The sequence below is a fragment of the Solea solea genome, chromosome 4, assembly GCF_958295425.1.
Source record: "Solea solea chromosome 4, fSolSol10.1, whole genome shotgun sequence".
NCBI classification, from domain to species: Eukaryota; Metazoa; Chordata; class Actinopteri; order Pleuronectiformes; family Soleidae; genus Solea; species Solea solea.
Genome location: NC_081137.1, coordinates 24089071 through 24106946, shown reverse-complemented (window position 1 = coordinate 24106946; position 17876 = coordinate 24089071). Strand labels below are relative to the sequence as shown.

Sequence of the window (17876 nt, the reverse complement as noted above, 5' to 3'; positions counted from 1 at the left end):
CTCAGCGATGGCTGTTGATAGCATTCCTGGGACGTGTGTGATCACGACACAATTCTAAAAATCCAAACGTTTCATATCGAAATCATGTCCGACATTTTACATGACCCGAACCTGGGAATAATAAATATCACGCGGTACGAATGTCTGAGCAACGACAGAAAGACGCCAAGGCGAGTGACACCACTTATGACCGACAGAAGATCGTTGACATGTCGGTATGTCAACCTAATTTCCCACATATTTGAATGCACCACAAGATGAAGGGTTTTTATGAGGTCGTGACAAATGAATGGAAACCAGAGTAACTCAAGTATTTTCAACTTCAGCAATAAAACAGCGACAAAAAGGGACTCAAAACTGATATTATATACTTAATGTATAGTTATTGTATATCATTTATGCACTAACATGTCAGTGAATGTAGTAGACCCAGGTGGAGCACAGGTGGAGCTGTTTACTGTACAGTGTTATTTCTTTCCCTTGGTTTCTGCAGGTTTACTTGGAAAGGAAATTGCAGTAAAGCTGCTCACTTTTACTGACATACATCAAGGTGATTTACACAAATCAAAGATCAAACCAAGAAGATACTTCAGTGAAAAACTTCCACCTCCTCTTACTATCATATAATAATAGGGTTCTCACTGACACTATTCATAGTGACTACTGCATAGTCTTGGCAATATCAATGGCTTTGATCAAAAGGGGAAAAACAACACAATAGAAGTGGTCATGGTTCATATAAATAGTTTATATATGACAACAAGCATGATACTTGTTACAAGTCTAAAAATATATAATTCAGATGTGAAAATAAAAACAGTTTTATTGTCTGTAACACATTAGTTTACCCAAGACTCACGCTGTGAACACAGAACACAGCACCAAATGTGATCATACTTAATAAGCATATGGCTTTGCATAAACTCTGGAAATCCTCATTATGCCTCATTTATTACCCTAACCAACATGTGAGCATTCTTGGACACAATTCTTTTCTCTGAGTCTTTGTTCTTTGTTCTTAGCAAACGTGCAACATTTGAAATGTCATTTTGTGCTTGACCTCAAATGAGTATGTCTGTGGCATTTGACGGTTTTACAGTGTTCATCACGCCGATGTAGAAGAGTCGTTTTGGAGTTGGGAGGTGGCACTGATAAGTTCTCTGGGAAGGGCTTCTCTGGCCTCCTGCATCCTTTTTCTGACTCTGTGGAAGGCCTCTGACAGAGAGAAAAACAAGCAAACAAAGTTATCCTCAGCTCCACTTAGCCTTCAAACCAATCTTATTTGACTGTACAAATAATTGTCTTTACCCAGGATGGAACAGACGGCTCCTTGCTGACTAAATCCTCCCAGCTGGTCGAAAACTTTCTGCCTTCTCTTCTTCATCATGGTGGCATCAATAAAAGACCTAAAAATAAAACACACATTTTTATATAAACCACACGTTTCATATGAAATGACTTAATGGTGATTACTTCCATAGTTGGCATATAAAGGGTGTGTGTATTTCCATATTTACGAGTGTGATGCAGTGTTAAATACATTATCCTCCATGTTAACAAACGACCACGTTAAATGAAGCATCTTTTCTCCTTCAGGGCTGGATTAACTTACCTGGCTTGCTGGATGCAGTGCAGATTAAAGGTAACATTTCCTGTGGTTTCAGTAGAAAAGCCAAGGCGACTTAGCCGCTCTCCCTACATGCACATCAGTTCATTAAGAATCATTATTACAGTGGCAAATAACTCGAATAACATATACTGTATGACTACTTGTAATCCGCAGAGGTTTGAATGTACCTTGAAGGTCCCTGGTATTCGGACGTAGCTGTGGTCTTCCAGCTCTGGAGAACCTCCAATAAAGAAGCGTCTAAGTGCAGAGACTGTCCCCATCTGAAGGGGTCTCCATGTATGGCATGTTATTGTATGTTTACCTAAAAACACACACACTTGTGCTTTAGGAAATTCCAAAATAGACCTTTCGATTCTCATTCATTTATAATCCCACATCTGTGCAGTGTGAGCATCATACCAGGTATAGCTGGAAAAAGCACGTAGCCATAGCCTTCAGTCCGATAGCGCTGCCAGAAGTCCAGAGAAAGAACTTTGAAGAAAATCACTGGCCACTGAGGAATTGATTCTAAAACAAGGACAGAAATCACAAGAGAATTTTGGTAACACATTTGAAAACCCATTATTTGTGCACAATATTCTAACAGGTGACACTGACCCTCTGTCTCTTTGCCACACATGTAGAAAGCCTCAAAGGTGAAGGGATGACTGAAGAAAGCTACATTTTCCTGTTGGCACAGAGAATGTTATAGACTTGACAAATCTCAGTGGAAATGCAACATCAGTTTATTTAATGACAGACACACACACACCTTTCCTAATGTTTTGGTCCGGCAGGTCTGAGTCACCCCTGAGAGAGGCTGGAATGGCAAACTGGTCCAATCTGAAACACACATGAACAATACGAGATCAACCAAATTTAATTTAAACTGGTTTAACGACGACATCCAAGTATCCCAATGCAAACAGTGCCATGTGCTCTATATGTGACTCACAGTTGGGTAGTTCCATGAAGAAGTGGATGTATAAATTATCATACTCAAAGCCTTGAGCTGAGACTGGGTTGAAAGAAGAAAAAGAAGAGGAAGAAGATTTAATTGTCTAAGGATGTTAATCCAGAAAAGTGACCGGCAACCACAACAGTCTTCAGAGTCCAACTCACCTATTTCTCCGTTCAGCATATAACGCAGAATACCTGCAGGGGGCTAAACGAGAAACATCTGGTAAGTTTAAAAGACTGAGCAAGACCAGTTATTGACTCGAGGGAGCTATCGGAACATTCTGATACTTCAGATATTTGCAGTGAATGGATGTGAACGACTGTCTGAATGATATGCTGTATGAATGTGCATGTGAATGGGTGTGAAGGGGTTAACAGACAAACTTTATGTGTCTATAAAGATTAGAAAATGGCTCCGTAATACAGAATATGATCAATTCAGTCAATATTTAGGCAGAAACATTTATTGGACATGGCTGCAGTGAGGATTTGCATCTTTCTGGTGTCATTTGTGTAAATAAAATATCAAGTTTCTGACAAAAATAAGCTCTGGGCTCACTTACCACTTCAAAGTCTGGCCCAACAAGGCTACTGAGGTATTCCTTGTGCCTTGTATAGAGCTACAAACAAGAGAAACGTGGATTTTATGTCATAATAATGTTCTTAATCAATTCAATGATCAATAATCTCTACAATTTTACTCACATCTTTATACATGTTCTGTTCTCTGTCCTTTTCCTCTGGCTTCATGTCTGAGGACACGTTCTCGACTGTGAGTCGCCAGACTTCTTTCTTTTCCCCCTCTGTAACAATCCTGCAAAACAGCACACCGTGTTGTTTTTTTAAATTTTTGATTCATCAGACATTATCGTTTGTTTGTTTCCATGTTTCTCTCCAGTGTTTGTTTGTGTTGGAAACTTGCCTGTAGGGCTCACTGTCTGTGTTGAAGTCAGGTTTTACAATGACTGTTCCATTCCCGTCTGTTTTTATGGTTAACAGCAAATATTCATTCTCTTTCTGACCCAGCCTGCAAAACCAAAAACAAATGAATGAACACCAATCCTTCACTTGTCTCAAAGGAAGTCACAGTATGAACACAAGGTCACAAAGATATAGACCAAATCTTCACACACACATATATACTGCAGGGAGGTGGTCTTGCTTGCACTGTAGTTTTGATTACTGCCAGATGTTTGTTAGATCACTACAATGTGACCACATCCTTGGAATTACCCCATTAAGTTTCTGGCCTCTGCTGTGAGTGTGAAACACACCATACAGACGATGATCATGCACAGAGAAATGGAGCTAAATGCCCAGAAAGGGAGGAAAAACGACAACTCAAAGCTAATAAACACAGATGTAAACAACGTATGATTAAATTAAATTAAATGAAGCAGAAATCATTCACATCTTTTCGTTTCGTCATTCACGTCTTTTGATGAGAATGAGAAGGTATAAAGGTTAGTCGAGAAAGAAAGAAAGCGAGCGGGTGAATGTGCTCATAGACAGATGACAGACTAACGAATAGGTGTATTAATGTCATGCAGTAAACCAAACATGTGGTTTCAGTAGCTGTGACCTTACCTTCCAGGGGGGCCCAGGTCTCCCATGATGTGCATGGTTTGCATGGCGTTGTTCACCACATGACTGCTTTTCACAAAGTCCTCTGTCGGCTCCCAGTTGATGATTTTTGACTTAGGGATATTTGAGTCCCTGCAAAATACAACACACTATCACATGACTGCTTTAAGCATCAACAGGAAACATTCCATCTTTGGGCATTAGTGAGCAAATGATATGTTTCAGGTAAATATTTCTTCACGAAATTAGATTTTAAATTGCATTTCATATCAGTCCTTACATGGTGCGTCTGTCCTGTCGTCTGTGCCGTATGCTGGTCATCCTTTCAGCCAGGAAAGTGGGGTTGGATGTGGTTGGGGTCAATAAATCAGAGGATTGCTGGTTTAAGGGTCAAAAAGAGCAAGTTACTTGCAAACGAAAATGCGGACAATATCTGTCGAATTTGTGGTTTCACATAAAAACCGCAAGTTTTGTGTACTCTTGTAGTTATAGCTCAACATGTGGTGGCATGTTTAACACCAAGGTGTTAATAAAGGCAACTGTACAAACTATTACTGATAAAATTGTATTATTCTGTCATCGCCTTCAGGAAGTGTCTCTTATCTTGTCTTATTAAATGATGGTGTAACATAGGACGCAGCACAACCTACCAGCTGGTGAAGTTGAAGACAGTTGGTGTAGCGGTCATGATCCGTGTAAGTGAATATCCTGTGGTTTCTTTGACCCTTGGCCTTCTCCAGGGCCTTGATCTCTGTGTGGTACTGCCGGTCCAGAGGAGTCTGACAAGCTGCCTCATTCTGGAACAGCTCCATTTCATACTGAAACCCCAACAGACAGAAATGTTGGCACAGGAACAAGTCCAACTTTTTTGCAAGATATGACGTAACTTATGATTCTTTACACTGAAGTTGTTATTTTTGTGTTGTGAGATTAAGGTCCTAAACCTTACCTGACTGAAGAATTTCTCCTGCCAGCCGACCACCAGTTCCTCCTCATGATCACCTGGTGACACAGTAAAGTAGCAGTAAATAACAGCTTCTATTAAAGATCAAATAATGGAGGAAGGTTTCTGTGGCAGAGCCACTTTTATGAGGAGACTAACATCTAATCAGCAGCAACTCAATGCATTGAGACATGTAGATGTGGTCAGGAAAACCTGCCATTCAAACTGAGCATCAGATTGAAGAAGACATTTTCATGACCAACCACATCTGTGATCAGGGTTTCATTCGAATGGTCAGGAAAAACAGAAATTATCCAGGGAGCAGCAGTTGTCTGGGGAGTAAATGATGATTGATGGCCAGATTGGTTTAAAATGACAGACAACAGAAACTCAAATAACCACTTGTTACAACCAAGGTATGAAGAAGACCATCTCAGAACAAACAACACTTGGGTTAGGGTTAGGGTTATAGTATCTCATAGTATCTCAAACTCTATGAGATATATACAACACCTTCATTCTATCATGTTTTTACATATATTTCTATTTGTAGTTATCTCTTATTATGTTTTACTGGCACTCCTTGTGATGCTGTATCCATATCAATTCTCCTTATAGGATTCGTCAAAGTACATCTCGCTCTTATTTTGGTACAAGTGATACAGGAGTACAGGAAACAACAATTCATGGATTGTAGGAAAAGTAATACGTAGCAGGAGTATTTTACCCTTCTCCCTGCAGATAATTACCGGTCAGGCCTTGTGATGTGAGGGTTTCCAGTTCAATGGTTCCTCCTTCCTGCTGGGGCAGAACCCGCTGTTGGAGGTGCTGAGTCAGGGCTGCTGTGGAGGTCAACCTCTTTATTCGCACCCTACATTTCAAGAAATAAACAGATACCCGGGTTTACGTCAAAGTGTCCTGACCCCTGAACGTGGCAGTTACAGGCTAATATTAGCGTTACATTGATGATATACGTACTTTACTTTTAAGTTTTTGACAGCATCCCGGGTCCGATACACAGCCTCCCCGGAGTCTGTGTTCCACAGGTCTGCCATTAGCGTTCAGCTCATAAACACACCGTCTGTTGAGGTTAGCTGCTGCTAACTGCTACGACACGACTTTCATCGAGATTTTTTTTTTCTCTTACGTGCTCGCGAAAAACTTGATAACTGATAACCACACCACGCGTGGAAGTAGGACTGACAAGAGCGTCCGCGAAAAATTATAATGTTAACGTTGTAAGTTAGGGCAATAAATGAGAAAAGTTCACATGCTAACAGCGATAACACAGACAGGTCGGCTAGTGGCTCGTTGTCGTTGCCATAGAGATAATGGCTGTTCTTCTTTTCGGTTGTAGGGACATTACTGCCCCCTACTGAGCTGGAGTATTATGCAACGAGGTTCTACTGTATATACTATATACAGTACATAAAATTAGTATGAGAGAACCTAAAACAATTACTCGATTACTCGATTATTAATCGTTAACTATTTTGATAATTGATTAATCGGTTTGAAGCTTTTTTCATTATTAAAACAAGATTTCTGATTCAGCCTCAGTTTCTTTGCTCCACAAAACAAATTACTCAATTAATCGTAAAAATTAGCGACAAATTATTCGATTATGAAATAATCATTAGTTGCAGCTCTAATGTATATATAATTATGATTCTTTCTTTTTTTTTTTGCAGTAGTAGTACATTTAAAAAAACATTTTGATCCACAATCCATACCAAAACCTCAAAAAAGATCTAATAAGAAAGACAACCGAGCCGCCCTACCTCTTGAGGGCGGTAATGTTCCGCCATGCGCGCAGTGTGTGCCGTAATAAAACAACGAAGAAAAGATCGGGCGAGGCGGGCCAATCACAGCACCTGGCGGGTGTTGGGTGGTTGTTGTGCTAGTGTTGCTCACACTTTAGTGACATTATTGTCACTAACGACGCCTTCACCATGGCGTCGTTTGTGACCGAAGTGCTCGCCAGCTCCGGCAAACTGGAGAAGGAGGACCTGTCCGGTAAAATCAGCAAGATGTCGCGTAAAGTGGAAGACACGAAGGTAAGCGGGTTAGCTGACGTAGCATTAGCTGCACGGAATAAAGTTTTGAGTTAGCGTTAGCTGTTCGCGCTAAACTTCACCTGTCGTTTGAGACACAAGCCGCAAATAAATAAACGTCGCGACCCGATTTTAAACAGTAAATAAAGCGAACTACTCAGCAGGATTAAAGCTCGGTAAATGCATTTATTTTACGTTTGCGGGTCTGATTGCTAACCATACGTGGAGCCATGTAACTATAGCTACGTGGCTCATTTATATGCAGCATTCACAACCACAGGGCAGTGAAATCATTAATGAGCTAAAAACTTGTGTGTGTATTCAGGCCAGAGTTAAACTGATTGGCGGATTAATCGTAATGATTGAAGCCGTTTTATATAATCTCTATGGTAAGAATTTATTTAGTCACCTGACTGGCTGCAACTAGTACTTGTTTAGTTAATTAAATGTCAAACCTGGAAATAATGTTGATCCTGAGCGTCTTGTTTTGTCCACAAACCATAATTAATCAGTTTGAATTATTTATTTCATACGTAGAGGACATGTATCAGAAAATATTCACATAAGAAGCTGAAAAATCAGAATGCTTATTTTACTTATTAAAAAAAAGCTGTCTAATAGGTTAGGCAGATTGTTGTTTATCAAAACTGTTAATTTGGTAATCTGTTAAAATAATGGTAAATCGAAAATTTGTTGCAGTCATGCCCTCTTTTGTAAAGATCAGCATCAGCCATAGAAAATCCCCTAGAAATCTACCTGTAATTCAGGCATGAAAAATCATTGGCTTTTCATCAAAAACTAGTAGTAAGATGTGATAAGATTTTAAACAAATTTAGTATAATAAATATATAAAAAACTTTTAGGTCGTTTTCTATTTTTACTAGTAGTTTTGGAATTATGATGATTGCATTCACTCACAATTGCACACACATTTCAGAAAGTGCTTTAGGCTTTAATCAAAAATAATTTACTTTCAATTTACTCATATTTTTTCTCCCACAGGAAGAGGTATGTGACATGTTAAATAAGAGATATGGAGAATTCCTACCTAGTCTTGAAGGGTCTGAGGAACTAATGGTTCAGGTTGACGAGGTCTCCAAAGAAATGGATGCCCTAAAGAATTGCATTGAGAATGAGGTATGTATGAATCAAAATGAAATCACATCACTGTCATATTTACAGCTTTGCCATTTTCTCCAAATGTTTGGTGTTTGTATTTGAACACAGGTACAGCAGAATGTTCACTCAGCTGTGACCGAGTATGCAAAGCTGAAGCAGCAGCTGGAGAAAAATACCATCATCATAGCAATGTTAGGACACTTGAAAGAGGTGCATCATACATGTAGTTTAAGTCAAGCTAAATTTATACTGTGTAATTATTAATTTCATTAAATTTATGCATACATATTTGAACATTTTTCTCTGCCGTTTCTTCTGTGTGGATTAGTTTCATAATGCAATGGAGGACTTCAGCAGAGCTTTACTGGAGAAGAAGTATGTTGATGCAGCCAAACTTCTGGAAAAGGTTAAGAGCTGCTTCTTTGATGTTGATGAAGAATGGGGACATCAAGTTTTAAATAAAATAAGGTCAACGACCAGGAGGAAAATGTACTTATTTATGGATAATACTTTTTTTCAGGCAAGAGTCAGTGTCAATTCACTGAAGAACTGGAAGACTTCCCAGCTACCACTGCTCAGTACTCTCAGCTCTGAGCTGACGGTGCAGAGGGAAAACTTAATTTACCACCTGGGAGACGAATGGAAGCGCCTCGTCATCTGGAAATTACCATCCCCAAAAGGTAAAATCTCATCTGTTTTCATCCAGAGTTTTCCTTAATTTTCCAGAGGGGACCTCCTGAGGGATTAATAAAGTTATAGCTGAAATAATTTAATCAAAACACTATACCAAATAAATAGAACCAGATGAAAACCAGTTGATACAAACTTCTCAAATGAAACCATGTTCATGTCTTTTCATCCATCTATTACTTTCATGTAGGTGTAGGTGTAGGTGATTCAATTCAGTGGCTCTTACAGTTTTCCCAAATTATTTTAAATTAACATTTTGTAAGCTGTTCTTTTACCCCTCAGAATTTCTTGTGCTGTATATTATGAAACCCATCACAGCTCTGGCTTTTGTTTTGTCTGAATCGCCAGAGCCTGCAGGTGTGAAGTCTTTTCTGAAGGTGGAGCTGAACCTGTGTCATCCTTGCAGTAAGGACGGTGAACCGAAACCACCTGCTTTGTTGTGCTGTGTCCTGCAAGCACTGGCCGTCCAGGGAGACCTTCAGCACAAGATCAAACTCTTCAGTAAGAACAGCAGAAACGACTCATTGTTCATTATGCAGTCCTTTTACTGGGAAGACACAGTGAAGACGAAGTGAATCTTAAGTAAAAACCTGTTTGGTTCTGTCGCTCAGGTCAAGTACTGTTGAAGAACATGTTGAAGCCGTTGATTGTCCACCAGTCGCTGTCAGTGAAAGTCACAGAGCAGCAGGGGGAGGGAACCGTCCTGGCCCTAGAGTGTTTGGAGGCGAGCCATGAGGATCGACCCACACCTTCACAGGTTTACAGCAAACTGCTCCTGGTGCTCAAGACGCTGCACTCACATCTGCTAGGTACAATATACTTCTGGAGGGACCTTTGCAGAAATATTGTTTTACAGTTACATTGTTTCATCAGAACTCCACAAGTCACGAGGTGCACATGTGATTTCATGGTAGAAGCTCTAGAAACCCAGCAGTGATGGCATTAATCCTAATTAACTCTAACCCAATGTATTCTTGAATTCTTACATTATGAATTTAACCAATTCAAGTGACATGCATGTTATTTTTCAGATGTGGCCATTGGAGATCAAAAGCTCTCGACTATCCTGGGAGAGCTGATTTGGGAGGAACTTTCTCAGTGCATCATCCATGAGTGTCTGCTCTATTCCATACCCACCAACAGCAGCCAGCTGGAAACATATAAAACTGTATGGATCTAACAGCCGTTTGTATAAAGCAAGTAGATTATTTAATATACAAGTTTATGTAACAATCTTTTCTTCTACATATTGAAGGTGATCATGGAAACAGAGGAGTTTGAGCAGTCTTTGAAGGAGATGGGCTTTCTACAGGGCAATTCTACAGACCTGCTCAAGTATGCCAGGGACGTCAACTGTCACTTTGCCAGCAAGAAGTGCAAAGATGTGATTGTGGCAGCCCGCAAACTCATGACCTCCAAGATGCACAACACTGTAAAAGTATGCCTGGATGAATGCACTGCATTTTTCTATCAGGAATATTGATTAATTTAATTTGTTTTTCGCTGCAACTGATTAATTTTCATGTTTTTGTATATCTCCTTTTGTTAGATCACCCCGGACTCAAAGCTGCCTCTCCCCAAGCTACCTGCTCCAAGTGCAGGGGTGAAGCTGAAGCAGGAGACCACGAAGGAGGAGATCATGATGGCGAACACAAAGCAGCTGTCTGCGTGGAGTATGTGTCTCCCAGCCTGCCGCATCAGTGAGTCAGTGCAGCAGCTGATGGAGCTGGCACTCAACACCCTGTGTGAGGCCGTTGGAAGCTCCACACAATGGTATGTTGGAGCGCTCAAAGACCCCACTGTCCTTTGTACCGTCTTACATAATTATATGCCTGGTAGCACAAAGCACGATTTTGATGTCGAATGTAGAACATGTAGAAGCCAAAAGGAAACATCCATCATGGGGACACATGGAGACAAACAACCATCCACTCACATATAAACGAGTCCAAAATAAAGCAGTTTTAAAAAGCCGTTTAAATTCACCCTATTGTACTCTGATTCACTAAAGCCTGTCACTCGAGGATTCATCAGTAAATAAGTCTTTTAAAAAGTATGTAACCTTTTTTTTTCAGTGCTTTACAACTCTTCTTCACCGTGAGAAACGTTTTCCAGCTGTTCTACGATGTCGTGCCAACATATCACAAGTAAGGCTGTTTCCACATCACGGACACTAACCCCACACATTGTGTCTGAAGGTGTAAACGGTTCTTTCCTGTTTCTTTGCTGCTTTATTCAGGGAGAACTTGCTGAAGTTCCCTCACCTCGCTGCAATCCAGCACAACAACTGCATGTACCTGGCTCACCACCTGCTTACACTGGGCCACCATTTCAGAGGTCACCTGCCACAGCCGCTCAGTGGGGGCGTGGCAACGTTTGTGGACATGGTGCCAGGTTTCAGGAAACTTGGTAAGCAAACACTGAAGTTTTTCTGTCACTGAGAATATATCTGTAGAACGAGTGGCTCGGTTTCTTTGTTTAATGGTCTGAACCTTTTCCCTCAGGTGCCCAGTGCTTCTTGGCACAGCTGAACGTGCAGAGAGCTGAACTGTTGGAGAGACTTTCGACGGCTCACAACTTCTGCAACCTGGACGATGAAGATAATTACATAGCAGCGAGCAAAGCCGTAAGACAGGTGAGAGGAAATGTATATGATAAACAACTGTATCAGGAAAAACTGTAGATTTTCATATTGTATTTATCTGTGAGTTAATAATGATAATTAGACAAACACATTTAATGTGTTTGACTGCAGGTGATTCATCAGTTGAAACAGTTGGGTACAGTGTGGCAGGACGTCCTACCAGTCAGCATCTATTGTAAAGCCATGGGCAACCTCCTCAACACCGCCATCACTGAGGTCATTTCCAAAATCATGATGCTCGAGGTTTGTCCTTTTCCCCATTATGTGTAAAGATTCAATCATCATTCAATTGTAGAAAACGGTACATCATTGCATTGTTGCTGATCAACAAGGATTTTATTTGGACAGGACATTTCCTCTGAGGACGGAGAGCATCTCCACATTCTGTGCCAAACCATCATCGAGGAAGGTCCACTGGTCTTCATCCCTCTGGCGGAGGAAAACAAGAACAAGAAATATCAAGAGGAAGTGCCGCTGCACGTGAAGAAGTGGGGCACCTTCAAAGAGCTGGTTATCGTGCTGCGGGCCAACCTGCAGGAGATTGTTGACAGGTGAGACGGAGACCGAGACAAGTTTAAAACTTCATGTATTCTCTCCAATCCTAAGATTAAATTTAGTTAGACTTTGTCTATGCTGTTTGTGTTACAAAATAAAAGTACTACTATGACTTCTGCGACAAATGAACTGATATTTGCCGGTCAGTTTTTATTTCCTACACACATTCTGACTGACTGATTTATTTCCCTCTCCACAGGTGGGCTGATGGCAAAGGTCCGCTGGCGTTGGAGTTCTCCAGTTCGGAGGTGAAGAATCTGATCCGAGCCTTGTTTCAGAACACAGAGAGGAGAGCTGCAGCTCTGACTAAAATCAAATAAATACTCACAGCTAATGAACACCATAAAGAAACTACAGCACTTTTTCCTCTTGGGAGGGAAAATATGATTCATGTCTTTGTTCATTTCCATTCTCCTGTTATGTACATTAAATATATGCACTATTACTTTAACGTCAATTACTTGGTAATATTTACTGGTTTCTTTACAATTACACTAGGTCTTAACAGCAGGCTTGTGATGCAGTTATTCACAGCATATGTAATGTCCTTAAATCTGTGTACTACAACATGGACACTGGTTTGAAGAGTTTGGCTCCCTCTATAATCTGTATGTAATCAATCTGTGGGATATTGTTGTCAGTATTCAGACTGCAATCAGTCCGAGAGAGATTACATGGAGGCTTCTTTACGTCAGCGTTGTGCAGACTCAAGTCGTATAGCTCTGAGGGTTTAATGCGACAAAGTCGTCCCAGTGTGTGTGTGTGTGTGTGTGTGTGTGTAACCAGTGGTTTGCCATCTGTTGACATGTGACGTGTTCAGGGTTAACTTTGCTGTAAGTTGTCATCAGTGTTGGGAGTTTGTGTTCATGCACTGATGAGAAAAGAGCTAAATGTACATGTATTTAGTTGTGGTACAGAAACCCTGGAGGCCGGGTCCTTTGTTTAAATCTCTTCTATACATATAATATCTGTAATATGATGTTTATGTCAGACAGTCAACTATTCTTCTGTGTATGTATAGAAAAACAGGTTTTGATTTTGTCCTATAATAATCTGACCTGATGTGATGACGGTGACACAGTTGCCCCTTGTCAGTGTCTTGTGCTACACGTTGTCAGAATTTGCTCCCGATAACTCAGGGGGAGGAGACTTACAGCTGTGCGGTTGCCTAGCAGCTCCTGCCTCACTCCATGTGTCTGTTTACATGGTTACGTCTGAAACCTGATGACTTCACTAACTTCAAACTCTGGCAGCAGTGTGGATTTATCAGGTGCAAGAGGTATGTGATTATTTAATCAAATTTATCTTTTAGTTAAAAAAATAAATACATCTGCAATTTACCATTACTGTTACTATCAGTTACTCTGCTGAGGTTTATTTAACGTGAATTTTTTATTATTTTCACAAAATTGCTTTCCCAGAGTTCAAAGAGACATCAAATGTTCATGTAATAATAGAATCTATGATGATTGGAGGGGCAACATTACAACAATGCAGATGTGAAACCAGAGAACAGAATTTGTATAATTGAAGTATTTTGTTCTGTTAAATCACCTAATTTATTAACTCAAACTAGAAGGCTACTGTAACTCTCCAAATTCATTCAGGATAGAATCTGATGGGGCTTGTCTGCTTTAATTTGAGACAGATTATCAGTTCTGTTTTTTTGTGTGTGAATGTTGTGATCGACTAAATGCAGCAACATTTTTTTTTAATAGTAGATTTGTCAACATTGGTCCAGAACAATGAAAATCCTTAAGCCTTTTCTAACCAAACAGTCTATAATCTTTGCAAATCCATCATGTTCCTTGGTGTTTCACAGATCAAGTTTGAGGATTAGTGATAATCCCTTCATGTGTAATAAATTGCAGCAGACCAGAGACACTGATCAGTCCACTTCAGACCACATCATCACAGCTGGGACTTGTATAGATGATTTCTTTTTCTTGTTTTGAGAGGCAGCAGAAGACAAACTGCTGAATTGAATGTATTGCACTGAAGGAAATCACCTTCACTGATGGCAAACACAACCTTTTTTATTTCCATAAACATGAACTGAAATTGAAGCCTCACTTCTCCAACGTCATTTCCCCAATAGAAGCAAAACTTGAGCAGTAACCAACAACCTGGACGGCCTCGGCGATGAGTTCCACTGTGGTGTACAGCAGAGAGATGCAGCAGAACCTTCAGTACAACAGTTACATCAGGACCACCGTCGGGGTGGAGCCTCGCAGGAACTCCGTCCCCCCAACACAGACTCTCACTTCCAAGCATCTGCTGGCCTACCTGCCCAGACCTCAGCCGGGGTCAGCACCGTCCACCACATACGTCAGCAAGGTACCACCGTCTGTATCCATCACTACGTCAGGGCTGGACTAAATGATTCTTATGGTTCAGTTTATTTGTGAAAGGACCACAGATGACAGTAGTTAGTGATGAGGTGTAGATCTTTGATTACAGATACTGATTTTGTACATAATCTTCTCATTATCTAGATGTATTTCCTAAAATAAATGGGCATGCTTTTTTTGTTGCAACACATTTGTAAATGACTAATTTAAATGGAGATAGTGATTGTGTTGTATGGTCCTGTGTGCTGTTTGGCACAATTGGAACAAGTTTTGGATCCAAAGGCATCACTAGGTGGAACATTTGCACATGTGATTATGGGTTATATTTCCTTTGTTGGCATTTATTTTTAAATCAATTGAGATTTTAGATTTTTTGAGGCCCAGCACGTCATAACAAAAATCTAAACTGGATTTTTGATTATCTTGATTAAAAATAAATTGGCTGTTCATTGTTAGTTTGTTTATGTACTGAACACAGTTTAAATGTGCACCTGTGAGTTTTTGTCAGAGGATCATCTGAAACAAAACAAAGGAAACACTGAGGGTTTAAGAGTTGACATCTCATATCAAACTATGGGTGTACTATTCTAAGGCATCAGACTAGGAAGTCGAGCCATATGGGGGCTTGGTGGGTTGCAAGGTTTAAACTTACAGGTATCTCAGTCCTTGTTGGCCCCCTGTAGAGTTGCCCCTGTATACTGTGGAGTCAGATACACTGGCCAAGTCTCATTGCACAACCTTCACTAGGACACAGCTTATGAGTCTTCTTGTCATTTATTTTGTTGTTTTGCACTTTGTTAACATTAGTATTTTTGTTTCTTTCATTTCAGGGTGCTCTTAAATCCACCGTCAGTTCCATGATGATCACAAAGAGGCCGTCTCTCATCCACAGCCACTTGAACTCTGCTAACTGCTCATCACTGCCACCGTTCCAGGAGGCTTCTTCCTCCAAAACCCAGAGTCCCTGCAGTCCAACCTCTCAGGCTCTCACTTTCCTCCAGATAGAGCTACCTCAGCAGCAAACAACCCAAGCAGTTCCTTGTAGATCAGCAGACGAGACACTGGTGCCTGAGCGTTCACACCGCAGCAGACACCTGAAGCGGTTTAGCTCCAGATGGCACTCGAGAGGCTCCACGTCCAGCAGCAGCATTCCAGTTTCTGTACCCGAGAAACAGAATGGGGCAAAGAGTCACAAGAAGCGATGTAAGCTGTTCGGTGATGAGCAGTCGTCACATGTCACTGTCTGCCATCAGCGTCAGCGTTATGTCACCAAGGATGGAAAGTGCAGGGTCAATCTGGGGCCTATTACAGACAAGAGTCGCTTCCTCTCAGATATTTTCACCACATTAGTGGACCTCAAATATCGCTGGTTCCTTCTTGTTTTCACCATGGGCTACATTCTCACATGGGTGACCTTTGGTGTGATCTATTTTTTCGGTGCCTGGTTGCGTGATGACATTGCACATGTTAATGACCCTCTGTGGCTGGCGTGCTTTGTGAATGTGGACAGTTTTCTGTCAGCACTGCTGCTGTCATTAGAGAGCCAGAGGACCATTGGGTACGGCTCCAGGATGGTGACCGCTAACTGCTATGAAGGTACAGTGCTCCTGATGGTCCAGTCCATCCTGGGCTCCATCATCGATGCTCTGATGGTGGGCTGCATGTTTGTTAAGATCTCCCGACCACAGCAGAGAGCTCAGACGCTGATCTTCAGTAAGCACTGTGTCATATGCGTGCGCGATGAGAAACTGTGCATGCTCTTTCGCATCGGGGATCTCCGAGAGAGCCACATGGTGGACGCCAAGATCCGGGCCAAGCTGATCAAGTCTAGGCAGACCAAGGAGGGCGAGTTCATCCCGTTGGAGCAGTCAGAGATCAATCTGGGCTACGACACAGGGGGAGACAGGCTTCTCCTGGTGGAACCTCAGACCATTACCCATGTCATTAATGAAAACAGCCCCTTCTGGGAAGTTGGAGCTGAGCGTCTGAAGAGAGAAACCTTTGAGATCATTGTCATTCTGGAGGGCATCGTGGAAGCATCAGGTTTGTGGAAGTGTTTTTAAAATCAGTGGTGTCCTCCAGGACCAGGACTACTGTATGTTCATGGTAATATAGCTGTATTTCTGTAATTATTTACAAAATAAGAGCGGTTATAAGTTAAAGAACCAGTGTGTAGGATTTAGAGGCATCGAGGGCTTAATATTGACAGACATAGACACAACATGGCAGATTCCCAGGAATGGCTCATTCGAATGTGACAAAAACAAAGCACTAATTCATTTTCTGTTCATGGTAAATCAATGAAAACACACGTCAGTCTTTTTTTTAGAAGATGGCCAGTCGCAACAGGCCCCAAATGTACCTTCAACAAGTGAATTTCACTGCATTAAATCTGTTGATGACTTTTTGTGTTGCAGGTATGACTTGCCAGGCGAGGACTTCCTACACAGAGGACGAGGTTCTGTGGGGCCACCGCTTTGAATCATGCATTTCCCTGGAGAAAGGGGCATTTCGTGTAGACTACAGTGCGTTTGACAAAACCTTTGAGATACTAATGCCACTACTCAGTGCTGAAGACAGGAGCTTAATAAAGGAACAGGATGCTTTGTTTTGTGGCTAAACTAATTGTTTTTTTCTCTCTGTATGTTACTAGAGTCTGTCTTGAGTGAGTTAAAGTGACTGTATAACGTTTATATTTTATCAATATTATTCCCAGTGTAGCTATAACACTCCTTTTCAATGAAAATAAACAATCCCACTTGTCTGTGGTATTGTGTGGGCACATGGAAATGCAAAATAAAGTGGTTTGTTTCGACAAACACTGATTAATGTTTTTTAAGGTTTTCTGACATTTTATGGAACAAACAATTACACGATTGATCGAGAAAATAATCGACAGATAAATCGTTAGTTGCAGGACTTGAATTTGTAATTTTACTTTTACTTAAGTATGTTTTATTTGGAAGATGTACTTTACTACTTTTTAAAATCACATCTGCTACTGAAAAAATTAAAATAAATAAATCATGCACTGGGAAGTTTACACAGGTGAGAAAGTTGAAGCATTTGTTAATTAAAAACAACTGTGGAATTTGTGTCCCCTTGTCCTTTTTGCACAACACAAGACAGAACCTTATTACAAAGGTAGCTAAATAACTTTTACTCTTGAGTACATTTTTAGACCAATACTTAAAGTAAAACGGTATATTTATCGATCTAACTTTAGTGGTACTTTTACTTGAGTAGAATATTTCATTACTCCTTAAAAACCCTTGGTTACGCTCTGTTTCTTGTGCCACAAATTCCCATCCGGTAGATGGCGCTGACACTGCAGCATCCAAAGAATCCAAAGAAGAAGAAGAAGCAC

The 17876-nt window shown here is 40.8% G+C and overlaps 3 protein-coding genes across 4 annotated transcripts; 2 read left to right on the top strand and 1 right to left on the bottom strand.

Moving 5' to 3' along the window:
- Positions 1-727: 727 nt before the first annotated feature.
- Positions 728-6430, bottom strand: mks1 (MKS transition zone complex subunit 1). The gene is made up of 18 exons (XM_058627125.1): positions 6075-6430; positions 5846-5967; positions 5103-5155; positions 4804-4971; positions 4434-4531; positions 4157-4285; positions 3492-3596; positions 3275-3383; positions 3133-3189; positions 2732-2774; positions 2565-2627; positions 2382-2452; positions 2228-2297; positions 2030-2137; positions 1798-1931; positions 1613-1695; positions 1309-1406; positions 728-1215 (listed from the first exon to the last, which is right to left on the bottom strand). Exons 1-18 carry the CDS (start codon positions 6149-6151, stop codon positions 1106-1108), a joined length of 1698 nt encoding a protein of 565 aa, XP_058483108.1. The 5' UTR covers positions 6152-6430; the 3' UTR covers positions 728-1105.
- A 516-nt stretch (positions 6431-6946) lies between these two features.
- Positions 6947-12615, top strand: zw10 (zw10 kinetochore protein). Of its 2 annotated transcripts, none has more exons than XM_058626721.1 (16): positions 6947-7153; positions 8153-8287; positions 8378-8479; positions 8598-8675; positions 8790-8949; positions 9317-9460; positions 9571-9768; positions 9991-10127; positions 10215-10397; positions 10509-10732; positions 11035-11106; positions 11199-11368; positions 11464-11594; positions 11715-11846; positions 11952-12154; positions 12358-12615. In XM_058626721.1, exons 1-16 carry the CDS (start codon positions 7049-7051, stop codon positions 12476-12478), a joined length of 2295 nt encoding a protein of 764 aa, XP_058482704.1. In that variant the 5' UTR covers positions 6947-7048; the 3' UTR covers positions 12479-12615. The 2 variants fall into 2 exon arrangements, with proteins under 2 accessions (XP_058482704.1, XP_058482703.1); XM_058626720.1 differs by having other exon boundaries at positions 9308-9460.
- Positions 12616-12749: 134 nt separating this feature from the next.
- LOC131458050 (G protein-activated inward rectifier potassium channel 3-like) lies at positions 12750-17567 on the top strand. The gene is made up of 4 exons (XM_058626722.1): positions 12750-13437; positions 14257-14495; positions 15340-16552; positions 16927-17567. Exons 2-4 carry the CDS (start codon positions 14301-14303, stop codon positions 17127-17129), a joined length of 1611 nt encoding a protein of 536 aa, XP_058482705.1. The 5' UTR covers positions 12750-13437; positions 14257-14300; the 3' UTR covers positions 17130-17567.
- Positions 17568-17876: the final 309 nt, after the last annotated feature.